At 47.1% G+C, this 26,717-nt stretch overlaps 2 protein-coding genes across 27 annotated transcripts in view; both read right to left on the reverse strand.

Annotated features, from left to right (window-relative positions):
• Positions 1-1,946, reverse strand: LOC140592532 (uncharacterized). The gene is made up of 4 exons (XM_072715928.1): positions 1,914-1,946; positions 1,470-1,853; positions 1,337-1,396; positions 1-1,293 (listed from the first exon to the last, which is right to left on the reverse strand). Exons 1-4 carry the CDS (start codon positions 1,944-1,946, stop codon positions 817-819), a joined length of 954 nt encoding a protein of 317 aa, XP_072572029.1. The 3' UTR covers positions 1-816.
• The window catches only part of LOC111844196 (CLIP-associating protein 2-like), a 50,571-nt gene continuing 23,854 nt past the window's right edge, over positions 1-26,717 (reverse strand). For 6 of the 26 annotated variants that reach the window (XM_072716859.1, XM_072716873.1, XM_072716872.1 and 3 more), the window contains 27 exons: positions 26,511-26,678; positions 25,482-25,522; positions 25,082-25,231; positions 24,181-24,204; positions 23,846-23,950; positions 23,664-23,690; positions 21,905-21,931; positions 19,001-19,171; positions 18,421-18,459; positions 17,933-18,040; positions 15,465-15,524; positions 14,426-14,532; positions 14,207-14,230; positions 13,650-13,891; positions 13,395-13,458; positions 11,326-11,489; positions 10,715-10,793; positions 7,515-7,658; positions 7,204-7,347; positions 6,409-6,518; positions 6,001-6,145; positions 5,569-5,665; positions 4,332-4,519; positions 3,788-3,916; positions 3,359-3,565; positions 2,949-3,065; positions 1-2,805 (listed from right to left, as the gene is read on the reverse strand). In XM_072716859.1, coding sequence (XP_072572960.1) covers positions 2,716-2,805; positions 2,949-3,065; positions 3,359-3,565; positions 3,788-3,916; positions 4,332-4,519; positions 5,569-5,665; positions 6,001-6,145; positions 6,409-6,518; positions 7,204-7,347; positions 7,515-7,658; positions 10,715-10,793; positions 11,326-11,489; positions 13,395-13,458; positions 13,650-13,891; positions 14,207-14,230; positions 14,426-14,532; positions 15,465-15,524; positions 17,933-18,040; positions 18,421-18,459; positions 19,001-19,171; positions 21,905-21,931; positions 23,664-23,690; positions 23,846-23,950; positions 24,181-24,204; positions 25,082-25,231; positions 25,482-25,522; positions 26,511-26,678 — 2,971 coding nt within the window. In that variant the 3' untranslated portion in view covers positions 1-2,715. The remainder of the gene's footprint in view (positions 2,806-2,948; positions 3,066-3,358; positions 3,566-3,787; positions 3,917-4,331; positions 4,520-5,568; positions 5,666-6,000; positions 6,146-6,408; positions 6,519-7,203; positions 7,348-7,514; positions 7,659-10,714; positions 10,794-11,325; positions 11,490-13,394; positions 13,459-13,649; positions 13,892-14,206; positions 14,231-14,425; positions 14,533-15,464; positions 15,525-17,932; positions 18,041-18,420; positions 18,460-19,000; positions 19,172-21,904; positions 21,932-23,663; positions 23,691-23,845; positions 23,951-24,180; positions 24,205-25,081; positions 25,232-25,481; positions 25,523-26,510; positions 26,679-26,717) is intronic. The other 20 variants (XR_011993153.1, XR_011993155.1, XR_011993154.1 and 17 more) reach the window with 20 other exon arrangements.

Consider the following 26,717-nt stretch of genomic DNA (forward strand, 5'->3'; position numbering starts at 1 on the left):
TGTTCTGTACATTTTTATTGCCAGTATACGCACAACTGCAAGCACAGGCCTAGAAATACACAAAGGAGAGCAGAACGGCAGAAACTCCAATGTTACACTCACAAGGAAGAAAATGACACTGTTAGGAAAAGGTGACATCAACAGTTCAGCCATTCAAGTCCATAGATGCTTTTCTACGAATTCCCCACCAAATAAAACGGAGACTATATATTCGCCACAACAGAAAGGAAGATCGACAGCACCACCTCGGATGAGGCTCGTGAAGATTGCCACATCAACCTGTTTGACTTTTATATTTCATTTATATAGATAGACATTTTAAATGCTTGTTCAAATCTGGTCATACTTATGCAGCAATCCAAACCACCTACTTCGATGGGAAAACATCAGGTAGGTGAAGAAGCCTTCTGATTGGCCGAGTGTGAGTAGGCAAGGAGAGTTGGGGGCTGCTGTTGTGTAGGATCACATGGCTGTGTGGAGAGTGACAGGAGTTCTGGCAAATCTGACTGAACCTGGGGCCTGTCCTGATTGGGAAATAGTTGCTCCTGGGAACCATTTGACTGGCACAGAGGGTGCAGCAGCTCTGCCTGTCCTCACCATGTGGGGCTGAAATCAGGGTGGACCATACATGGGGTTCCACAATGAGGGATGAGCCTTTAAAACCTGCCTTGGCAAAGGACCCAGATTCTAATTCCTGCATCAACACCTTGATGCCTCCAGCCCTGAGTTCTCACCAGCTTCACAGAGACCACATCTAAAGCAGAGTAGCTTCTCAGGACTGGCAGTGGTGAGCGAGGTTTGCATGCCGAGGAGGGCTTACCTGTGGCCATCGCTCCAGAGGACACCTGCAGAGGAACTGTGAGGGAACAGGACAACTGCAAAGCCATCGATAGGGGACAGGACAAAGACAGATCCACAGCCTAGGGACAGGGCATCTGCAGAGCCTCTGTATGAGGGCAGGAAACCTCCAGACAGAATACCTGCAGAGTCCCTGCTAGAGGACAGGACCACAGCAAAGCTACTGCCTGAGGACAGGACACCTGTGCGCTTTCTGTTTGGGGACAGGACTCCTGCAAGCCCTCTGTCTGGAGATAGGACCTGTGGACAGGACACCTGCAGAGCCTCTTTCTGGGGACGGGACACCTGCGGGGCCTCTTTCTGGGGACGGGACACCTGCGGGGCCTCTTTCTGGGGACGGGACACCTGTAGGGCCTCTGTTTGGGGACAGGACACCTGCAGAGCCTCTATCTGGGGACGGGACACCTGTGGGGCCTCTGTTTGGGGACAGGACACCTGCAAGCCGTCTGTCTGGGGATAGGACCTGTGGACAGGATACCTGCAGAGCCTCGATCTGGGGACGGGACACCTGTGGGGCCTCTGTTTGGGGACAGGACACCTGCAGAGCCTCGATCTGGGGACGGGACACCTGTGGGGCCTCTGTTTGGGGATAGGACCTGTGGACAGGATACCTGCAGAGCCTCGATCTGGGGACGGGACACCTGTGGGGCCTCTGTTTGGGGACAGGACACCTGCAGAGCCTCTATCTGGGGACGGGACACCTGTGGGGCCTCTGTTTGGGGACAGGACACCTGTGGGGCCTCTGTTTGGGGACAGGACACCTGCACAGCCTCTATCTGGGGACGGGACACCTGCAGAGCCTCTATCTGGGGACGGGACACCTGTGGGGCCTCTGTTTGGGGACAGGACACCTGCAGAGCCTCTATCTGGGGACGGGACACCTGTGGGGCCTCTGTTTGGGGACAGGACACCTGCAGAGCCTCTATCTGGGGACGGGACACCTGTGGGGCCTCTGTTTGGGGATAGGACCTGTGGACAGGACACCTGCAGAGCCTCTATCTGGGGACGGGACACCTGTGGGACTTCTGTATAGGGACATTACTCCAAGATATTACCTTCAACACTACTCTACCTTCAGATCCCGGCATTCTTGTTTTTGAATCATTCCAAACACGGGTAATAAAACACCACATAAAGCAGGAGGTAAGTCCACAGCCTCATAGCATCAAACAAACATATTGGGACGTATTGTCTGCAATAATTATTTACTTGTCCATAACTGTTGTAGGGAATAAAAAAGTCAGCATAGATGTCATTACTGTTGTTCAAAAGAATGTTTTTCTGTCCCAAATGACTGTCCCATATCAGACATACGTGTCAAAAGCGAGCCAAGGAATCTCTAGTGCTGTGCCCCCAGTTAGCTCTCATGTCTTCACTGTACTGGGGAGATGTTGCCATAGAAACAGGTGCATTCTGTTAGTACTGTGAGAGGTTATTAATATCTGGCACACGGTCTGCTGTAGTTAAAGTGCGGGTCACCATAACTGACCTCTCTCTCTTAGTATTCATTTTTCAAAGATATTTTAATGTCATTAGAGAAAAGGAGTATTGAGGGTGAACCCCCGCTCCCTCCATATTTAGTTTCAACAATATTTTCGGTTTTATATCACACAAAACAGTCCAACTGTGACAGAGATGGTGAGGGTGAGAATAGGGATTTTAGCAGGGAGTCTGGTGACCTGGTGTCTCCATAGTAACGTCCTCTGGGTGTGGAGGGCTGGGTCGGGTTTGGCTGCCCCAGCCGACGTCCCAGTAAGGCGATGTAGCATGCATGGTAGGGGGTGTCTGTGAGTCCACGAAGAGTCCCCCGCATTTCTGCCCAATTGCCACCAGAGGGCACTGCACCCTCATTCTGGTTCACAGACCCTGGCCAGAGAGATCTCCCGTGGAGTCGCTGCCACTGGAACCCGACTGAGCACGCTTGATGTACAGGTTCAACAGCTTTAACTGGAGTGAGAGGAGAGAGAGAAAGAAGGAGAGATTTAGCATTCGCTCAGTATCGCCACTAGAGGGAGCCAACTCCTAACTAAATGCAATCTCTTCTGGACTTGGTGAGGCTTGAAGAAGCAGGATAATGGGTGGGTATTCACCTTGCTCCCAGTCAGCTGACTGAGGTGCGGCTTCAGCTCATCCCCAATGACGGCGTAGATGGCGACCAGGCAGAAGACGCAGGCCTTGCGCACACTGCTCTCGGGGTTGTCGTAGCCCTGCAGCACACAGACCCCCTCAGGCACAAGCTAACATGCTGCACCGCATGATATTTACGCTCACGTACATAAACATAAATGCAGGCTAACACTGCTGAAACCATTCATTTAGAAGTACATACTAACATAGACTGAGGCATTATCTAAGCTCACACATTAATACGTATGCACACACACACACACACACACACACACTAATACGCACATAACACGTAGCACCACACATAAATCACAAACACTCGCTGCTGCACAAATGCTAATACTGTTCACGGTAAACCCACATGCTAACATACCTGTATGAGTCCTGGAACTACCTCTGGCAGGAGCTGCTGCAGGCTGTCCTTGGAGAGACGGTCAATAACCTTGGTCTGCATCTTGATGGCGGCGAGGTTAATGGGGTAATCAGCCGTCTGGATGATGGGACACAACACCTTGATACACTGCTCCGGGCCAATGGAGTTGGCCAACATGGCTGCCGTATCCTCAGCTGCTCGCACCACCTATATGGACAGACAGGGGGAGCAAGAGAGCATGAAGACATATCGACTTCAGATCGCAGAACGTTCTGGATAAAACTGGCCTGACTCCCTTAAAGAAGGCTTAGGGAGGAATGACTGAATACGTCCTCATTGTGTCTGGATGTCAGGGACACCATGGGACTATATAAAAGTGGCCTACTCTGAGTGACCCTACACCAGAAATCATCACAGCGTTGCACTGACCTCTTTGTGTGGGTCCTTGTGGGCCTCCAGTGCCTTCATGATGGTTAGCTCGGCATAGTTCTTGAAGCGTGAGGGCTGCTGGTTAAGGATCTCCTTCAGAACCCTGAGGGCCAGGGTCCGGATCACGTGCTAAGGAAGAGGATTGTGGCACATGAGTTACGCTCAGCTAGGCTTTGGGTAGGAAACAGCAGCAAATTAAATGGGATGAACATTTTCGGACTAATGTTTAACACTTTGATATAATTAGAATCACTTTCTGTTGATGTATTGAATCAGAAACTCTATTAAAGATATTGCATGGGAGTCTAGAATCACCTGACCTACCATCCAGAGAATCAGTCTCTGGACAGAGGTACATCTGGAGCTGGATATGGTGTCATGTTTTGGCAGGGCTAGGATTTCTTTACAGGGCTGAAGAGTGATGCTTTCCGGGTCAGTGTGGAGTAAAGATCAGTCAGTGGGGCGGTTTCGGCTGGGGGCCGGGATCTGAGCATGTTCCTACGGCCAGTGAATGTGCCACTGCAGAGCTGAGCCAGCTTCCCACCTCTTGGTCACCAAGCGTCTCCAAAAGCAGCAGCAGGATGGTCTTGAAGTGCTCGTCCCACACCAGCAGCTGCCCGTCACGCACCAGCCTCAGCAGCTCGCCCAATGCCGCCTTGCGCTCCTCCACACGCTCGTTGTGATTGGACAGCTCCTTCAGCAGCTCTGCTACCAACTCCGACTGGTTACCCTCTGTGTATGTGTGAAACACACACAACATGAAGTCTGGACTCACTTACTGAAAATTATTTGTCTTTCAACAACATAACAACTACAAGCACACCTCAAGTTTATACAGTAAAAATGATCTTGTGACCAAGCAAAGAGATGGAGTGCTGCAACAGATGGCCTGGCCCACACAATTCCCTGACCTAAACCCTATAGAGCTGGTTTGGGATGACTTAAGGCTGAATTTTACTTTTGCGTTGAGCCTACGGCATGACCTACGTAAGTGGCCTACGTCGTTACGAGCATTTCTGCTTGTGTGCTGGTGTGTCTGTGTAGCCCAGCAATTACATCTCCAAAACGCTACATGATACATAGTTTTGGATATCGGTTAGTGTCTATACTACTTTTTACTTTTCTTAGTGTTGTAAACCATGAATAAACTTAATGGAGGCATGTAAAATTGGCGATGTCATCCTGAGTGTTTTGTAGACCTGTTTCTACGACACCTGGGATGGGTTACTTAATGCTAGATATAAATGGTGCTTCTGTTTCAATCAGCGATATCAATCAGCTTTCTTCGCGCCCATAAATTGACGAATGCTACCAAGCGGACCAATCAGAGTTCTTGCAGTCTGTGTCACCGCGACGTGTAGTTACATTTCTGGGGAGGTGCGCGTCAGGCTATGGCGTAAGGTCCACAGCTATGCTAAACTCATGGTGTCGATTCCATCCGGAAGTATAAATCAGCCTTTAGAGTAAGGCAGCCAAATTGTGCTCAGAATGTGTTAAACTTCAGGGCTGTTGGAGAAGCATTCCTGGTGGCTACATCTGGAAGCTGGCTGAAAGAATGGCAAGAGTCTGCAGTGCTGGCTGTCACTGAAGCAAAAGGGGGTTATTTTGAGAAGTCTAAAATTAAAAAGAAATGTTCTCCTGGTTGTTGCAATATTTGAAATGTATTGCGTCATCTCCTTGAAGTGAGTTACATAGACGAATGCATTAAAAGCTGGTGCGTCCAGACTTTTGACTGGTATGTGCACAGAATAGCATGCAAGTGTGTCAGCATACGTGCACACCTTCAGGGAGGCGCTCTGATTCGTCGTCGGGGGTGTCTTCGCTGTGGGACGGGTGGTCCACCCCCATGGACCCTGTGTCCGGGTCATCACCGGCCCCCTGTAGGAGAGGCACAGAAGCAATCAGTGTCTGAAACACACCCATCCTTACACGGGCTGGTCAATAAAACACAATAAAACGTAATTAACATTAAAGAAAAATGAACTATTAATGATATTCTGTTTCAGAACAATCCTCAGGCAAAATGTTGACATAAAAATACTTTAAAATGCATTTGGACTTAGCAAAAATGAGCAAGATATTTTTGGTGTTATAGAAGGCCGATGAATTATTTATGAATCAATGCTTGGATTACTATTCAGTGAAGCCGAGTGGTGTCCGCACATGAAACCTCGATGGTTGGAGCCCCTTCCCCATCGTCCCCTGACACCCACCGACTCGCCGTCCCTCTTGCCGTCCCTCGGCTCGCTCATGTCCTCCTGGCTCCGCACGCTGAAGTTCCGAATGGCCTCGCTCACGCCCCGCAGGGAACTGTACACGTCCTCAGAGTTGGTGCCTTCCGCCTCGTAGTCAAATACACTGTGGGGGGGGAAGGGGTCACACACACTTACACTTGCCCCCCCGTCCAGCCGTGCTTATGCAGCAGAAACCCAAGAAACACCTCCTGCTGAACACACAATCTCTGCCATCTTCGACACAGGATACTCTTAGGTAGCTCTAGTGATCTTTCATCTTCAAGCAAAACTGAGCATCTGTGGCAGGAATTAGAGTGAATAAAACACTTTGTGTGGTATGTTCTGGACTTCTGCCCACCTGCACACTGACCGGTGTGTTACACTCACCTGGGCGAGGGTGTGTTCTGCGCCGTGCCGGTGGGCGAGGTCAGGGGGCTGCTCCAGTTGGCAGGGGAGCGCGGTGTGTGGCGTGCCAGGGGACTACCTGTGGGCGTCTGCTGGGGAAAGAGCACATCACCACCCCCCAAAGATGCATGCGGTGAACAACCGTCCACAGAGAGAATAGAATTGGATGGTGGTGCACATGACTTGTGAACTAAATGGCGAAAGTGCAAAAAAGGTGGCTTATTCCACAAAGGAAGAGAATGGAATGGAAAACTTTGTCTGGAGATCAGATTGAATCTTTAATGATACACCTCTGATAGATTTAATCTCCCACGGAGATTAATCTATTTAATCTCAACAGCTAAACCAGGGATCCCATTTACAAAACTTTGCGTAAACTTCAGCGCACATATAAAGTAAAAAAAGAGTAAAGAAGTAAAATTCCTTTGGTGGTCCCTTCTAATCCTTCTGTTTAAGGAGTTACTAGCAAGAACGCCATTATGCAGCATTACATCCTCATGAGTACAGGCTGTTTATATATGTGTATCCATGCATGTGAATGTTTGACGCCTATTTCACATTTAGTGCAAATAGTGACAATGACCAATATTTTCATTTTTTGATAAACGTACCTAAAGGTACCCCTCAAGTTTAAATCTTAAGGAAGATTATGTTACAGCTAAAGTAGGTCTTGACCTGGATTTAAACCTGTGTAGAGGTCAGACCAGGTGTCCCAAGGTAAAGCTCAAATTAGCAGGAAGCTAATGTAGGTCCAACATGAGTACCAGCAGGTCAAACCTGAGAGTTGCTGCCGCTGTTGCGAAGGTGGTTCTGCAGAAGCTTAGTTGCACCATCTTGGAACGTTTTGGGCAAAGCCCCAAGAAGCATAGTGAACTCTGGGGTGTTGAGTTGGAATAGGGAGATCAGCACTGACTGGGCGGCCTGCAACCAATCAGAACCACGGCAGTCGTTGGTAACAGCCAACCAGAGTGACATAACAGCTAGAGTTGTTCTAACAAGATACGCTGCAGGGTGTTTAGAAGTTACTCCATGTTAGATCTCATGGTCCAAATGGAATCAGAAGCAATGGAAATCATGAGGAGCCTCACCTTCCGGACGTCAACGCTCTTGGGCTCAGTGGTCCATGTAATGATGCGTGACACAGCCAGGCGTGTCTCACTGGAGTTGACAAAGTCACCAGGGTCCATCTGCATACCCAGCGACTCGATATACCGAAGTATGGCCACTTTTACCTGCAGGAAGGCAGAGACCCAGCTCGCTGTTAGCAACCACATCATACTGCCGAATAACTGCTGCTATTTAACTGCTCAGCAGGCAGTCATGTGTAGTTTATAATGACTTACACGCTCCACCTTTGACTTTTTAAAATGGCTGCATGTTTTACCGATACCCCTTTGTAAACACAACTGTTTGTTTCCATCTGTTACTCAAATTCTTATTTTCAGACAGTATTTCTTGGATGTTCTTCTGAGATGCAGTGTCTTGTTCAGGGTTACAGGATCAAGTCCAGTTCGTTAACCACTGTCCCACCCGCTGCCCTGCTGATTGTCCTAGGGCGGGATGGTCAGCTACTAATACTGTTAAGCTACAAACTACATTACCCACAACCCCCCAGGTCCCTTTCTGCTTCCATTGCAGCTTGACTGTCCTTAGGGGATAACTTGCCAATTAACACTGAAATGGCAATACACCTATAAAGCGGACTTCAGTAAAACAACAGGAGGACAGTGGCCATTATTGTTGAAGGTAACGCTCCTGGCATAGGAGTTGGTGTGGAAGGCCACCTTGACATTCTTTCAGAGCAAAATCAAAGTAAAAAATTCACCACCATAACCAACTGAACGGCCAAGCCTAACGGGATTTTGAAGGATTTAAATAACTAGGAATTCATTAAGATTAATGAAGAATATATCTTCTGCTCACATCCCAAAAAGAGACAAACATTAAACCAATGAAACAGAAAAAAAAACAGCCAGATATCTGTGTTTGTTGTCTCCATGGGTACCTGGAGGAGAGGAATAAAAGAAGTTAATGAAAGAACCCTTACAAGCAGCACCACAACAAACGCTAACCTCGTGAGGCAATGAGCTCTACTCCATCTCCACAGTGAGACTCTTACTGACTGTTACCACTGGGAAGGAGGATGAAGGGTGACACAGACAGATAGAGACAGGGAGGACTCAGGATACCAGAAGCAGGCCAAAGGCTGCTGATTAAGAAACAGAAGATTGGACAAATAAACTAATATAAAACAGAAGACAGAACAAATAAGCTATTGTAAAACAATATAAAAGAAGAGAAACAGGTGTACTTGGCAAACCAAGAAAATGTCAGCGGTTCCTTTTTGCACTATTTATGCTCAGTTTTTCTTCATTTTAAAACATAACATTAGTAATCAGTATCTCCATGACCGTCAGGGCCATTTGTTTGATGTCCTTGCCAATCCAGTTTCATTTGACGTTTTGAACCACATGGTGCAGCCTGGAGAGTTTTTATTGGAGGAGCCAATACAGCCCCTGCCAATTAAAGCAACAAACTCACAGGCACCTGATAGACTAATGAAATCATTACTACAGCCAACTGAGCCAATCGAGCTGATTTAAACTGCCTCTTGGGGAACAATAAGATATTGTCATAATTCAGATTCAGTGACCTGAGCTATGGGGCACACTCCGTGCTCTGTGACAGAACCATTTACATGTTCCCATCTCTGTTCTTTGTGGTGCCATTTTCTGTGTCATCCAGAATGGTTCTACTGTACAGCGCGTTATAGAATTGCTTCCCCCGCTGCGCCACTGACCTGAGATGCTTGGTTCCACACTTGGATTTGCTCCTGCAGTGTGCAAGCATGGCAATGGCAAGCATGACGCCTGGCGTTTCTGTGGCAGTGGGGAAGCAATTTTATACCGGCCCCTTGCCTGCGAACTGACTTCCGCACAGGCTTCGGAGAAAGAGAGAGGGAAGAGGGCGTCCATTACTGGAAAAGAGAGACATGAGATTGCACAGGGAGCGGGGGACTGAAATGACAGACCAGTCAGGACAGACAGTGTTGTGGAGGAAGGAATGAAGCACAACAGAGTGTCACAGGGGCAGATTCAAGGAACATCTATGCACCGGAGACAGTGGGATTAAGCAGCAGCCGGGAGATTAACGTGCTGTACCATTACGCCAACTGTAGATAAATCAGAAATGGCCGGTTTCAATATGTAGCAATCGATGGATTTAGCAACACTCAGCTTAGTCATGTTGGTGATTTAAGTTAGGTGAGACAGTTTGAGAATAAGTAATACCGCTCCTTTTGATCTTAAAAGTTCCATCGTTTACTAATGTTAACTGAAAATGGGTGGAATCCTGCCTGTAAAGTCTCCCTTAGCACGGTAAGCCTTGCAAACTGGTTTCCATCAATGGGATAACCATCAGCTGTCCTGACCTTTCTTTACTTGCAAGAAAATACAATTTCTATGAAAAAAAAATCAAAGGTATTTCTCAAATCTTATATGACCACTCTCAGTGAAAGTGTTGATAACATTGTATCAGAGTTTATTGTATTCTCATTTTATTATCCTCTTATTTTATGATGTGGAGCTCCTAATTTCCATTACAGGGGGATGGAAAAAATAATGGAAAGACTAAAGAGATTCAAAGGTAACGCACCAATCAGAGTGCATCAGGTACAAAACTGTCTGATGAAAGACGAAGCCTATTTCCTACATTTAGAGGTGTAAGGCAGAGAATGCCTTCAAAGTGCCGTGTTGGTATGGGACCCCATCTTGTGGGGGTCATTAGGTCTGCTGATTGCTCCTGTACGGTTGTATAATGACTAAGGAATATTTTGTATGAGGAGGTGTACTCTACGGTGCAAACACCCTACCCTTATTTGGGCCGTACACACAAATCCTAGGGGTTTCATGAGCACCAAGATCAAGGAAAATGCTTTCTACTGCCTCCCCAATCATCAGATCTAACTGTCTTTAAGTTCTGGAGCACAAAGAACTGTAGGCTTTGCTTCTTGAAGAACGGCCCAATGGCATACTCCAAATTTGGCCCATGACATTCATATATAGTTAGGTGCTTCCATTATTTTGTTCACCCACTGTGTCTTAGAGAAGTCCCAGTTTCATATGTCATACCAGAAGGTTCCCACTGTGGAAATTCCTTTTTTCTCTCCATGTTTGCAGTAATATAACAGCAATAGACACAGCTGATCTCTAATCGAGAAACAGAGCAGAACGCCTCAGGAAGCAGGACGGCTTCCCAGCAAGGGCACTTGCTGTACCTCCTCACGTACCTTCAGATTGGGCGTCTGGGTCTGGTCCACAGTAAACCTCATGAGGATCGCGAACTGCAAGTCATTGGGGAAGGACTCCCTGGGAGGACATGGGCCAGGAGGGACGTCATTGTTAGAAGGCCGCAAAAACAACTGGCTTGCTATGGCGGATGGCATCATGTAACATGACCATGGCTAATGGCAGTCAATCACAATGGCTGATTATCAGTCACATTAATGTTTAGAAATATGATTTTTTTTCAATATGATTTAGCTACCTTAAAGGTGTATATCAGGACTACCCTATTTTTTCCCCTAAGGTCCAAAATTCATCAAGCATACTGTACTAGCCAAGACCCACAGTTACAGTAGACGATATATTTAGGGGGGGAGAAATCACATTGTGCTTTGACCTAATCCACCATTTGCATACTCCTGGTTTATATAGTCCATGGAATAAACTAGTAGATTAATCCCCTAATCCAGAAAACTGTTATGATTGTTCTGTTGGCCAAATCTCTACAGTTGAGTCTCCAACATGACACATACTTGATGAGCCACATCCTGTAAATACTTCTTAACCACACTCTACATGAAGATATTCTTTCCTATATTCAGTGCTGCTGCCTTACCTGGTGACATCCAGCGCCCTCTGGACCTTGGCCTGAACAGAGCCTAGCAGGTCGGCACCCATCTTCTTCAGCAGCTGGGTGAGGAGGACAAAAAGCCAGTCGTGCAGCTCCTCCTTGTGGACCAGGATGAAGTCGACCAGCGTCTCCAGAAACATGCTGAAGACCTACATGGAATAAGGCAGGACACTGTGATGCCGGCTGGTGGCCAGAGGAGCACAGATACATAGACGCAGGCAAGCATCTAGAAACCTGCATCACACACTCACACTCAGGCAGGAGAAAAGGACATGAGATGAAGCCATCATTGTGCAGAGAAGCAAATTCCTCTAGGGAATTAAACCACCCCCTCCCTCCCCATTCAGCTGCACCAGCATTAGTAACCTGCACAAGTTTGCTGTTATAAAATTAGTGCAGCATGCAGGAAAAGCCCATTTAGAAAGCAAACAAAATTAGTCCAAAATTAAGATGAATTTCACAAGGTTTGGTGGAGACTGGTCACTCGCGCCAAACAGTACTGACTACCAGCCGCTCGGAGCAGTAAAATGTTCAGGTACTGTATTAGTGGACGGCCAGCCATGCCAACATCGGCCGCATTGCTGTGTTTGCTGCGGTATGATCTGAAGCCAAGCAGACTCTCATTAGTGGCAGATGCAGGCAGAAGCATGCAACAGCCTTCAGCCAGACGCTGAATGGACTTACTCTCTACAGAGAGTTCCGGAACAAGGGGGCATGCAGAGAGAAGACAAACACACCCATTAGTGTTTGACCATCAAAGCCTGTACAAACGACTTCCTGGGCTCCCTCAACCCTGACTGGGAGACGCGATACCGTAACCTCGAGTCACCCAGCTGAAGGCAATGCTCCGTTCTCTGCTCATTCAAACCTCACTCTTAAATCCCCCCTTGATCTGCTTCTAGGGCTGCTGAGCAGATAATTAGGCAGCTCAGGGTATCGTCTCTATGGGCTGGTCAGCCATTCTCCGACACATAATGCATCAATACACTGTTCTGCAATCAGTAACAAAAATAAGAAAGTGACATGACTACCCTGAACGGGGCCTCAGTATCTCACATGGACTTGAAATGTTTCATATTATATATCCAAATCACATGAACTGCAAACCTCAGCTCTTCGCAAAGTCTTGCCTCAGTCTTCTGATTGTTCCGTGCCATAATAATATCGCAGTCCAGAGGCCTTTCTTAAATCAGAACACCCAAATGAAAACAGGGCAGCACTATGGGTCACCTTCAACTAATACAACAAGATGGTCGCAGTCTCACCACATTATGGTATGTATCCGCAGTCTCCCTGAAACAGCTCCATGATCCCAGGCTCAAACCCCCCCACTGTTGCCTGTTTCTACACATCCAATTCCTGACTCTGAACCTTTTACTCTCCCAGCTCCTGTCTGAACCCCTGCCTGAAGTTCACACTGACCTTGAATATGAATTAGTGCTGTGGATTTTGTATAATCTGCTGCGCTCTTGGATTCAGCTTCTTTGTGTTGTGTTGATACAACATTTACAAAAGAGCTCAGCTGTGTGGGATCTCCTTAGACTAAGGAAAAGCTTCGAAGTCTTATTCACCAGATACACAATTATACTAAGTAGAATGTGCGGTAAAAGCAAGTAAAATCCTTGGTTTGCTGACATTATCTGGCGTAGTGTAATAGTTCAGTATAAAGCCCCAGTATAAGCATCCAGGCTTGGTGCTGGACCTGCAGTAGCACAATCAGGACCTGCAGTAGTACAATCAGTACCTGCAGTAGGTTTACACCCTGAGCTAAGTGAAGTCATATTTGTTTAGATCACATGTTTAGCCTGAATTATACTACATATATACTAAAGTTTATATGTGCTTTACTTACAACTGTCTTCTATAAGTTTATTGTTGGCTTCATTGAGCACCCTTTGGCCACCAGATGTCACTGTGATACGATGTTTTGAATTTTTCAAAAGATCGTATCTCTTACCAAATCAATTATTTCAGCCTCTCAAAAGCCCCAATTCTGCCAGCACTACTGGCAGCTCAGGCCCTGGCAGATGGATGGCTGAATACATTTGAATTACCTTGCTATGAGGGTCAGCAAACATCCTGGTGAAGATTTCACAAAGCCTCTTCAGCTCCACCCGGCTGTGGGAGGGAGAAACACACGTCATGCCTGAGCAACCAATCAGAGTTTCTTCTTTAGCCACATGGGAGATTAAACCTAGGTAGAAGCTGTGTTACAGGAGGGAAGAGTGAGATGAATAACCCAAGGCAGGAGGGTGCAGTGGTAGATTCCAAGCGAACGTGTGGATAGGTGAGAAGGGCGGGATTCTTACCTGAGGATCCTTTGGCTCTTAAGCAGGCCCTGCAGCCCCAACAAGCCCTCCTTCCGCTCCGACCAGTTGGTGCTGGCGCATCGGTTCAGCACCTCAGCCACATCTTCCGTCTGCCGCATATAGGTCAGGCTGCCGTTGCGAGAGCTGTACGAGCGCTCCGAGCAGGCGCTGGACGCGTCGCTGTTGGCGTCATCATCAGAGTACATCCCGTACGCATCGTACCGCCGCCGGACCGGCTTCTTCTGCAAGTGGCATTGGGCGAAGACGGAGCCTTTAAATACTGTCCTCAGAATGAAGCTGGGGCCGCGACGGACATAACTGGCTCACGCACAGCAGGACCCAGTGTTATAATAAGCCCACAGTAGGGGGTGACAACCAATCAATCAGCGTCACACAATTCGCTAAGCGATGACGGGTTCCCACAGTCAACAAAGAGAAACCAGTCACATGGTCCAGACCCTCTGGGCAAAGAAGTGAAAAGACAAGAGCTGTACATGTGCATGCGCCAAGCTAGACCGCGTGCTTACACAGGAGAAGAATCCAAAACATTGCTTTACCTTGCTCCTAGTGTCTCCCAAAAGCTGGCAGCATGAAGCGACCGATAAAAACAGTTAGCACAGCAGCAAGCTAATGATTTCTGGAGCTGCGTAATTCTGGATAAACATACTTTACATGACTGGACACAAGTGTAGCCAGAATAATGTGACAAGGAAAGTGTGACAGAAAGCTGGTTTTGTGTGAGACGGTGCTATGGGGAGGGGGGCAGAGTTACACACCAGAGCGTCGGCCAGCGCCTCCTCCACATCGGAGCCGGTGTTAAGGACCCTCATGCCACTGACGGACGAGGACAGCCTGCTGGACTGACCCATCCCAAAACCAGACCCTGGAAAGGAGAACCTTTTCAACGTTACTGAGCACACCGCATATACTCCACTACACAAACACACGCGGACTATCACCAGACAAACAACACGCACATTAACACAGAAGACAAAAATGCTATACGAGCCACAAACACTGAACAGACTACAAACGTATATGCAAATATAGACACAAACACAGACATATATATTAGCAAAGCTATGCTGGTGGGGTCTCTGTTTTACTCCAAGGCACCAACACAGCTAGTAATGGATGACAGGCTATAAAGCTGTAAATAGTACTGGCAGTGCTCTAGTGGACGTATACCTACAAAAGGGAGCTAATTATGCACATGCACACGTCTCACCCACGGAGAAAACTGCACACACAAGCATACACACCATTTTCTGTTGTTATTCATTAATCAGTCATTCTGTCATGCACTTCCAGAGCACATGGTGAGAGCTGATTTTTCCAGAGCACATAGTGACAGCAGATTTTTCCCAGAAAGCCATTCCTCTGTTTTTCCCAGGGGTCTCACTGAAATGAAACGGCGTCGTGCTCCTCCATCATGACAGAATCCTTGCCAGCATGCTCACAGACCCATAAGTGCATGTCTGCATTGTGCTAGAGGAATGCGGGCGAACCGGGCTGGAAATGTAAAGTAACGTGTGAAGAAGCACAGGGCGATGAGTGGCAAACCAATGAGAAGAGAGAGCTGCTCACTGAGGCGGGCTAAACAAAGAGGAACCAATGAGCTTCTGTGCTTGGACAGCAAAAAGAAAAGCAGAACGGTGATGGGTAGTGGGGTGTTGTGTGTGTTACCAAGGCGACCAGCTGGAACACAAGCTTTCATCATGGACACGCAGCAGAAATAATAACACGACTGGCTAATGATGGGTGTGACCAGTGGAGGGCGTGGCCAGTGCAGTACAGGAGCTGCTCAGCCTTCACCTGTCACCCCGAAAACGTCGGGGGCATGGAGAGTCCCCGTGGACCTGGAGTACCGGGAAGCTGGAAATAAGAACCACAGAATGTCGCGGCCGTCAGTGCCAGAGCAACTGCACCAGTGCCGGGGGACAGCAGGGTAGCGGTGGCTAATGCAGCTAAAGCTAATGCTAGGAGAAGCAGCTAAAGTAGGGGCGCAGTGCCTGATTTGGGGAGCATTAGCTAACTGAGCAGACAGTAGCTAATGAGGAGAGCTAGTAGCTAATGTTAGCAGCAGCAGCTAAGGCATAGGGAAAGAAGCTAATGCAGAGATAAAGCGGTTAATGTAGGGGACAGTAGCCAGTATTGGGGAGTAGCAGCTAATTGAGGGGACAGTAGCTCATGCAAAGAGCTATTAGCTAATGTTAGGAGCAGAAGCTAATGCATAGGGAAAGCAGCTAATGTGAGGATACAACGGCTAATGTAGGGAACAATCGCCAGTTTTGGGCAATAGCAGCTAACTGAGTGGACAGTAGCTAATTCAGAGAGCTAGTAGCTAATGTATGTCACAGCAGCTAATGTAAATAGGGGACGGCATCTAATTCTGAGGGACAGTAGCTAATGAAGAAAGACAGCAGCTACTGCAGTAGCCAATCTAAAGGGATGATAGCTAATTGTGAAAGTGACAGCTGATATTTTAGGATAATCGCTAATTTAGAAGGACGGCACTCAAACGGCTTTTTTAATCGCCGGTTTGCAGTTTACCAGGTTCAGGAAAGGCAGCAGACCGGAGGAAAGCAGAAGAGAATCACCACACCTGTCAAAGGAGACCCTCTCACTGTTTTCCCGGTGTCTCTCAGTAACGGCCTGACATTGTGACTCTTTATGTAGGGGCAAATACTCATTGCCATGGAAACCACGAGTCACCACACCAAACCCGCTCACCCTGAGGTTAACACAAAGCCATCGTTCATAGCATTGAATCAAGAGAACACCAAAACAGCCATCTAACCTGCCCCAATTTCTTTCCTTTGCCATTTCATCTGGGTGACAAAGCAGTGCACTTTTAATGAGGCTTTTTGATAATTATATACAACTACAAAATGTGTTTCCGTGTTCCGGAACCATTAGCTAACATAAATTGGCATTTAGCAATTAGCAATTGTTGTTTAGAATTATATATTTTATTTAGATTTCTCCAATCTAGGTTTTTTGAATCTTGATTTTGTTTTTTGGGTGTTAAAGATATATATTTGTTTTTAAAAATAATTTTTCTTTTAAAATTTTTAATCCTTTTATCCATCAGCAAACAGGCATGAATTTTTTTGGAAGTATAGATAAAATGATGGAATGTGTCAGTTTTAAAAGTGATTTACTGTCAAATTGTGTGTGTCTTACATGGGCTGGATTTATATTTCCACAAAACAAAAGGAAGCTGCTCCTTTGCCTGGGTCAAGGAGGGTGGAGACACAGTGAGGGAATCGTACCAAGATGGATATGCAGTGATGGTGAACCGAGGCATAGCAAGACAGGGAGTGGGCTGTGCTGAAGGGGGGTGGACTTTGTAAGACAAAAAGTGGGCTTTACTGGAGAGTGGACCTTATGGGATAAATTGTGGGCTTTGCTGGTGATAGGGTGGGGCTTATGGGATAAAAGGCGGGATTTGCTGGTAATAGGGTGGGGTTTATGGGATAAAAGGTGGGCTTTGCTGGTGATAGGGTGGGGCTTATGGGATAAAAGGCGGGATTTGCTGGTAATAGGGTGGGGCTTATGGGATAAAAGGCGGGATTTGCTGGTAATAGGGTGGGGCTTATGGGATAAAAGGAGGGCTTTGCTGGAGATAGGGTGGGGCTTATGGGATAACAGGTGGGCTTTGCTGGAGATAGGATGGGGCTTATGGGATAAAAGGTGGGCTCTGCTGGAGATAGGATGGGGCATATGGGATAAAAGGTGGGCTTTGCTGGTAATATGGTGGGGCTTATGGGATAAAAGGTGGGCTTTGCTGGTAATATGGTGGGGCTTATGGGATAAAAGGTGGGCTTTGCTGGAGATAGGATGGGGCTTATGGGATAAAAGGCGGGATTTGCTGGTAATAGGGTGGGGTTTATGGGATAAAAGGTGGGCTTTGCTGGTGATAGGGTGGGGCTTATGGGATAAAAGGTGGGCTTTGCTGGAGATAGGATGGGGCTTGTGGGATAAAAGGTGGGCTTTGCTGGAGATAGGATGGAGCTTGTGGGATAAAAGGTGGGCTTTGCTGGAGGGAAGCAGACTTCACATGCGAGTACGTGGACCTTAGCAGGAGTTTTGCCAGAGCAGGCAGACTTTGCAGGACAGAGAGGGCAAAATTTGCGGAAGCCAAGGCAAGCTTTGCAGAAGGGTAGAGGGGCTTCGCAGGAGGGAAGACAGGGTTTGCAGTGGATGTCATAGGAGCAGTTGGGAGGAGGGGGGGCTGCTTTACAGGGTTAGGCTTCAGGAGGGTGGTACTGTATACGCACCGAGGGACTGGAAGGAGCGGATGGGGCTGGTGTCACGGCTGCTCTCACGGCTGGTGTCCCGACTGCAGCCTTGACTCATGCTGGGTCGAGGGATACGACTGCCTCGCGCTAAGGAGTGGGGGTGGGGGTCAGGAAAGAGGGGGTGGGATAGGAGGGCAGGAGGCAATCACAGAGACAGAGGGAGAAAAACTCCTGTAAAAACTCTGGAAATGCTAATGCTAGCCTCTGATGCTCTAAATATATGTTGGAAAAGAAAAATGTTTTTTATTAGAATTTTTTTCTCTGATTTTGCAAGCCTGAATATACGCGGCATGATTGTTATGATGTTTCTCAACTGGTGGGTCGCAGAGTGGTTTAGAAAAATTATCATTTTTACTGTGACTAAGGTTGATGACTTTTATCTCGTCATCCTGACGCTAATCCAGTTGAGAACGACAGGTATAAAAATACATGGCACATTGCAAAGGTAATGAAGTTGGGACACTTACTTCCTCTGGCTCCACCGTTAAACACCTGGTTTGAAGGTGCTTCATATAAGACAGAATAGTAAATAAAGAGAATATTAGAAAGCCTGTCCCATGCAAAAAAAACAAAATATAAGTAATGACCACGCAAAGAAAGATTCAGACAATGGTACCCCTTTGCAGAAACACCATAACATCCCCAGTACACCAGAAGAATATCTTTCCAGATAAGCTGGGACAACCTGATATTTGGTCCTGTTAAAATACTGCAGAAGTCTAAGACTAGAAAAAAGGTCAGGCTAGTATCCCAAATATTTATGGGCCTCTCCCCCATAAAGGTAGGGGGGACTGGAGGAGGTGTTTAAGGGCCTCTCCCCCAGAGAGGTGGGTGGGGCTGGAGGAGGTGTTTAAGGGCCTCTCCCCCATAGAGGTAGGGGGGACTGGAGGAGGTGTTTAAGGGCCTCTCCCCCAGAGAGGTGGGTGGGGCTGGAGGAGGTGTTTAAGGGCCTCTCCCCCATAGAGGTAGGGGGGACTGGAGGAGGTGTTTTAGGGCCTCTCCCCCCAGAGAGGTGGGGTTGGAATAGCAGGTGTTAGAGTGACTCACCTACAGAGAGGCGGGTGGGGCTTGAGTCTCGACTGCAGCCGAGACTGCGGGGGATGCGGCTGCGGCGGTGGGAGGAGCTCGGGGCTGGCGGCGCCCGCTGTGCCCCCGTGCTCACAGTGCTGAGAGCGGTGCTGGTCAGAACCCGCCCTGGGGAGCCAGATCTGCTGCCAGCTGTGAAAAGCAACAAGAAAACGTGGTCAGAACCAGCCTGATGTGCGATATGCAGTATGACAGGAGGCTCGGAAGATCAGACACGAGTGATAGCAAAATATCTTCCTCTTTCCTCATTATTCTGTAGCATCATATTATCTTGGAAACTGTATATATTACTGTCAGTATAATCACCTGTATTATTGTGTGTCTTCTTCATTTTGTATCACTGTCCTCCTCATGATTGTTTATTATTTTGTATTCGCATCACTACATCTTCCTCATTACCTTGTGTCAGTGTGTCTCCCTTATTACTGTTTAATAGTGTTTTCTTCATTACTTTGCATCAGTGTGTCTCCCTCATTCATGTATAATAGAGTATGTTCTTCATTACTCTGCATCAGTGTGTCTCCCTCATTACTCTGCATCAGTGTGTCTCCCTCATTACTTTGCATCAGTGTGTCTCCCTCATTACTCTGCATCAGTGTGTCTCCCTCATTACTCTGCATCAGTGTGTCTCCCTCATTACTTTGCATCAGTGTGTCTCCCTCATTACTCTGCATCAGTGTGTCTCCCTCATTACTCTGCATCAGTGTGTCTCCCTCATTACTCTGCATCAGTGTGTCTCCCTCATTACTCTGCATCAGTGTGTCTCCCTCATTACTCTGCATCAGTGTGTCTCCCTCATTACTCTGCATCAGTGTGTCTCCCTCATTACTCTGCATCAGTGTGTCTCCCTCATTACTCTGCATCAGTGTGTCTCCCTCATTACTCTGCATCAGTGTGTCTCCCTCATTACTTTGCATCAGTGTGTCTCCCTCATTACTCTGCATCAGTGTGTCTCCCTCATTACTCTGCATCAGTGTGTCTCCCTCATTACTCTGCATCAGTGTGTCTCCCTCATTACTTTGCATCAGTGTGTCTCCCTCATTACTCTGCATCAGTGTGTCTCCCTCATTACTTTGCATCAGTTTATCTTCCGCATTAGTTTGTATTAGAAGTGTTCTCATTATTGTGTATCAGGCAGTTCTCTTTATAGTTTAATAGTGAATCTTCCTCAAATTGCATAGCATTGTGTTTTCCTCATTTTTCTATGCCAAGGAGTTCTCCTCACTGTTGCTGATCAGTGTGTTCTCCTCATTATTCTGCATCATGGAGTTTCTGTAGACTGATCCTTTATAACTATGTAGCAGTGTATTGTCCTCATTCTATGTATACAGTCCCTTTTTAAGCTGTTAAGCTCTGTACCCTCAACAAGCGGTTGCATGTGAATTAGACTGAATTGAAATCTGAATACTGCATGGATCCATTTAAATTGTTGCAGGAAATGTAACGGCCAGGGTGTGCAAATACCACCCAAAGCATCAGTTGGCATACCCAAATGAAATTGATTATTTTTTTCTAATGCGGGGGTGGCGTTCCTTATTTCTGGTACACACTGGTCATAGGCTTGGCCTTCAAGACATTTAAGCAATGACTATTAGACAATACTTCATTGTACTTGAGTTCCTGCACACCTTACAATGGCACAATCAAAGTCACAATCAAACCAAGTTTCTACAGACATACTACCGCATTTTAACCACACTCCCACAAACGGGAAGGACCTTTACACAATGACTGTGAACTGATGCTTCCATAACGTCTGAAGCAAAGCATTTATTCAACATACTTTCAAGAGGGAATCTGCTGCCTTTACAAGTCAAGGGATCCCGTTCCTTCAGAGACAATGAGAAATCTGTGGTGACCTACTTCAGTGTTTCCAAACCCAGTATACAGGGACCCCCACACAGTCCATGTTTTTACTCCCTCCCTGCTCCTGTTAAGCAAAAATGTGGAGTGTCTGGCAGGGCGCTGGGAGGGAGCAAAAACGTGGAACGGCTCGGGTCCCCGAGAACCGGGTTGGAAAATACTGGTCCACATGATCAAATTAGGCCTCTAGTGCCAAAGCGTCTGTGCTGTGGAAGTTTTCTGTTTCCAGCCAGGCGAGGCCCTTAACCCCCAGCTCCATAGGTGTCACTGCAGGTGGCTGCCCTTCACTACAAAGCTTGTTCTCACCTACATATGTGTCTGTGTGTCATGGATAGCGAGATGGGGGAGGCAAAAAGAGAATTTCCTCACAGGGAACAATAAAGTGTCATTATTATTATTATTATTATTATTATTATTATTACTGCTCACTGTTTTAATTATAGCATTGAAATCTCATGTCATCATGAGTGGGTGGGTGCATTCATACAGCCTGAAATATCACTGTTGCAGTTCTGGTTTAAAAAAAACCTGCAATTGGATCAGGGTATAGTTCCTGAAAACCAGAACATTGTCCTTGTTTTTTCACAATTCAGGTTCTGCTGTCTGTCACATGATGATAACCCAGACCAGTCTACATGTGTGGTATCTGAGGACCCCAAGCAAAGCTTGCTGGGTCATAGAAGCCCGTAATTTAATGTGACACCAGACCGATGCTGCATCATGGGGCAAGATGGGGGGTTGAATTATCTAAGCAAAACAAAGCAGACATAATGGACACATTTAATTATAAAAAGGCGAAATCTGGCAAATATTTAAGCACAGCTGAGGAAGTTAGACCAGAGCTTAGCATCACCCAGCACCAGCGGTCGGGGTGTGTGTGTGTGTGTGTTTGCGTGTGTGTGTGTGTGTGGATGGGGTTTAAGGGTGCACATGGCAGATCTACAGCTGGGGATCAGGAAGGAGAGGGTGCGGGTGCAGGAAGAAGCCATCAGGAGATCTTACCGCCAATGGTGGCAGCAGACAGGGATCCTGGGCAGGTTGGACGGCAGGATTAGAAAGGGAGAGGGGGCAGTTATCCAAAGCAAAGGGGCGGAGGCAGAGAATCATGCCAGTAAATTAAACAAACAGCAAAAGGAAGCCAAAGAACACAAACCACAGAGGGTGGGATAAATAGCACAAGCGGCATAGCAGACATTGCTGAGGGTGAGGCAAATAGTAGTGATGGCCAAATGAAGGTTCATGAACCAATTGCTGTATTTCCTGACACCACTAGATGGCGATCTCTATTCAAAAATATGGCTCAATTCATGCTGCAATGCAAACCAAGAGCACCATATACTGGGGTCAAAAATACAGAAAATGGTTCATTAAGCTTCATTTGGCCATCACAAGCAAATTGTGTTGTGAGAGGGACGAATAGCACAAAGGGTGGGATGATGAGCAGAGGCCCAGATTGGTGGAAGAAATGATATGAAGCGAAGGGAGAGTAGCAGCAACTTGAGAAGGTGAAGCATAAATATGTGCAGTGACATGTGACTGATATACCAGAACATGGAAGGTATTCAAACTATGGTATACGATCACACACATATATGGAACTATCTCTGTGGGGAATTCCCATCGACTCCTATTCTAGTGCAATTAACAGTCCCTAGCTACACAGAAAAATAGATGGAAAAAAATAATTTTACTGCTTTTTCTCTTTTAAAAATTATTGAATGCAAAAGCACTGTCTCATGGGCATGTCCCCACAATGAGCCTTGCTTTTCTGCATAGACAGAAAGTCCGAAACACAGATGAAGCCTGAGAACACATTGACGTACAACCATACTGTTCACAACTCAAAAGCACACGGATTCATGGACACGGCTAATCAGAATCGAATGCTGTTTTACACATCATCTAAAAGCAGACACAGTATGCTGCAGCCATCCCACTGCTATGGCCAACAGATGGGCCATGAAAAGCGAAAATGGGGTCATGTACACAATTTCGGCTAAGAAGAACACATCCTTAATCTACTTAATTCCGATTTCCACTCAAAGATGCTGGCCTGCATTAAGCGCTCAAGAAGTCGGATGATGCTCCAACTCATGATGGGAACTCCACAGTGGAGTGGGATTACCAGTCCCTGTCAATCATGCCCTGGTTTAATCCAATAGGAACAAATGAGGAGCCAATGGGAATTGGATTAAAGCATCATGTGACTGACAGCATATGATAACCTCGACCCCTGTGGAATTCTCTGCACATCCTCAGCACTGTCTGAGGAGATATCAGTATGAATATACACATTTTGGGGCGCTACCATGTTTAGATACAAGAGCTGCGAGCTGCCTAGCAACACTGGGAAATGTAAACGAGCCACGTACTGTCTTGGCGTAAGACACAAGTTGAAAAATTTAAATGCTTATTTTCTGGAGAAATATTTGGAAAATACTGATTCATATGCGGTGCAGGTCAGCTGGAACTCTGAGTGTCCTAACCCTGTCCCCCCCCCCTGAGGCCAGGCTGTCAGAGGGTGTAGCAGGGTACATTTGGAGGTCAGTGCTGGTAGGTCTTCAATAAATCCTGCGGCAGACATGGGTGTTGACCTCCATAAACACCACACCGCAGTCGACCCATGCAAAAAGAAAAACACAGGCGAACAGGCACACGCGAGCGCACACACGCAGCGCGACACAACCACCAACACGAACGACCGGTGATCCCCTAACAGCGAGCACAGGAACACAGACACAGAACACAGAGAGCAGAATACCTGGCATAAAATCGAAATCCTCCGAACCTAGAGGTACAAAGCTTATTGTTAGGATGCTGGCAGAGTCATTAAACACGACGGGTTATGGCACAATCATCATAAATGTAAAGAGTAGAGGAGGCTTATTGGTCTACGGTGTGTGTGTGTGTTTGTGTGTTGGTGGGGGGGGGGCGGTTTCTTACGCTGCGACTGGGACACTGGCTTGCCATGGTTACGTCCTCGTGAGTCCCCCTGACCTCCAACAGCCCCCCCTGCCACGGAGAGCGTCTGCCTGGCACGCAGCCGACCTGAGGGGACAGACAGACACAGCATTACCTTCTCTTCAACCACCAGGGGGCAGCATTGACCCTTAGCACCGGAGACTAGAGGGAACAAACATGGGATTTATAAATCAACTCACTCGTGTGAGTTAGCATGCGACACACTGAGTATGAGAGGTCAGATGGGATGAAGAGAGCAGAGAAAGAAAATGATGGTCGTTATTCATGGGACAGGACAAAGGGCGAGATGTTCTTACCGTCCATCTTATCGGACGTGTCATCTTTAGCAGCAGGAAAGAGAAGAAGGGCAGGAGTTGAGACGCACTCGCAAACACATTAATGCTTATTTATATTTATAAGCACTGATTCAGGAACACATTCAAGGGAGAGAAAGAGTAGTTCAGAGTAGGAAGAATTAAAGGGGAAGGCAGTGGTCACTCGGTATCCGGCTTAAAATGTCTCACTAGTTCTTCAGAGAGCACAGTATTGACCTTCACAGACATCTCTGTGGACAGCCCAGGCATCGCCCTGAAGGGAGCTACTAACCAGGAGTGCTAAGACAATCTTCACGTTGGTGTAAAACTACACAATTATGATTGACAAAGTGTGTCAGCTTAGCCATTTCAAAACCGCTCCTAAAGTCACCCCAATATGTGTAGCGACCGTCCAATAGACCCATGTATTTTTTTACCTTTCCAATACCCCACCTTGTTTGGATAATCAACACCTCATTGAGTTATTTAACTAATAAAGTTAATTAATCAACTAAACCGGTGGTGAAATTTAACAGATACATTTAATGACTGTGGTGTCCCTGAGGTGAAGTTTGGGATCAACAGTAGTGTTCTAGAGGTCTAACGAGATATTAGTAACTTTTGGGGGAAGAGAAGAAATTATTGTTCATTTTCTATTGTGCTACTCTTAATTTGCATATGTGCTAATGTTCTAATAGCCTTAAACATTTTCCTAAGACTACTGTACATGGTCCAAACTACTGTCATTCAGATCAAGCATTTTTAATTAAGCTGCTGGCTTTGTACGTGTGAATGAAGTATCAGTTTGACAGGATTAAGCTGGGCTGAGGGATTCTCCCGGCATTTCTCCAGCGTTCTCACGGCCCCGCGTGAGCCGGGACAGTAGGCTGGCGCGGAGTCGTACCCAGAGAGCTGTAGGACCCCGCGGGCAGGTGGCTCGTCCCTCCAGGCTGCCCGACACGGGCCTTGGCACCGGAGGCAGCGTTGACATCGACGTCGCTGCGGGAACGCTGCAGCGATCCGGGCGACCCCGGGGACTTGGCACCCACAGGGCCTGCGGGGGGAGAGAGAAGACCGAGTGAATGATGGTGAAAGATGCTGGATATCCAGCTGACCCGGGGTCAGTCGCTGAGGCCATGCTGCATGTTCGTTTTAGGAACAGGAGGTAATGGTGAATCCATGGGGCGTAACTTCCAGCGTTTTCCTCACTATATCTAAATGAGGAAGACTAGTCACCCAATCATAGACCTTCAGCTGGCATAAAAATAAGCTGATTGCTGTCATCGCATTCTTCAAACAATTACCTCTTCCTGGGGTCGCAGACCACTTTGTGGAGAGAGGTCGGCTGTAATAGAGATTGACAACCAATGAGTACATATTTAATTATTCATCACATAATTGAATCCAAGGTGAATCCCTTAGTTTGCAATGTTTACTCATTCGTACAACATGGCGGCTATTACTGAATCTCTGAGTCTCAACTATACAAAATCACAGCCCTGTGTCCTGCTGGTCACAACTCTCGTTCCTTCTGTTAACCCTTGCTCAAACTCCTTAGCTCATGGTGAACACTACGCAGACACTGGTTCATAGGATCATTGGTTAAGTTAATGTATATTTTTAATGGGCAGTGTGTAATGAGACGATCATTCTGGGGACACAGTGAATATCACAGCACTGCTCTTTGAAACAGGTATCAAGGGAAATAAGGCAAACATGGGCGTGACCTTCCTAAGCTGACACCACACTATCTGGTCTGGAATCTTGTGCATTTACTCCTCCGGTAACGAGATAAAGGGCGATTGTTAGGAAAAGTAAAGAAAAGCAAAAAAAAACGAAATCTCAACAAATTCAAGACACGATGAGGCCTCCCACTGCTCCACAAAACAAAGGAAAAGGTCACAGGGAGGATCTGTGAGGACGGTATTCCTGGAATCCGACATCCTTTCCAAAAATGACTGCTCCGCGCTGACGCACCAAGCAGAAGGCTAACTCAGCTCCCCCCTTATACTGGAGACCCCCAAGAAACAGGGTTTCTTTTGAGAATACGTACGCAGTTGTCCCTTCACCTTTAAAGAAGCCGGACGGCTTTGGGGGTGCTTAATGATTCATATCGCAAAGCAAACAGTAATGATACAAAGCTGTATAAGTAGGGCAAGGATCATGTGACCAGCTTTAGACTAATGACCATCACCACTATGGCTAACAAACTGTTGGAGTTCCCAGTTCCAGCTTCCAAGCCAATAGGAAGCCAAATTAGATTATACTAGCTGAGCTAAATTGGGATATAACAGGGCTGTGTCCTGGATGTGTATATGCGTGGAGTCACTTACTTGAGGCTTTCCTGAGAGCTAGAGGAAGAGCGGTCGGACTGTGGCAATGAGGCGGCGCTGCCGGAGCTACGTAGGCAGGACTGCAAATTACGTTGGTATGACGCTTCCAGTGAATGGTAAAGGGCATCCGCCTCGGAGGGGAAGTGCTGCCGCAGACCCCAGTATGCCCTGTAGGGGGCGATAGGGCACCACAACATCCCTGGTTAT

The sequence above is a fragment of the Paramormyrops kingsleyae genome, chromosome 9 (genome assembly GCF_048594095.1).
Source record: "Paramormyrops kingsleyae isolate MSU_618 chromosome 9, PKINGS_0.4, whole genome shotgun sequence".
Taxonomy (NCBI): Eukaryota; Metazoa; Chordata; class Actinopteri; order Osteoglossiformes; family Mormyridae; genus Paramormyrops; species Paramormyrops kingsleyae.

Bases quoted from the DNA above. Each gene is read 5' to 3' on its own strand.
- LOC140592532 (XM_072715928.1), bottom strand. From the start codon at position 1,946: ATGCCGGGATCTGAAGGTAGAGTAGTGTTGAAG. The intron at 1,854-1,913 runs GTAATATCTTGG...GTCCCCAGATAG, and splicing joins AAGGTAGAGTAGTGTTGAAG to AGGCTCTGCAGGTGTCCTGT. The intron at 1,294-1,336 runs GTATCCTGTCCA...GACGGCTTGCAG, and splicing joins CCCAGATCGAGGCTCTGCAG to GTGTCCTGTCCCCAAACAGA.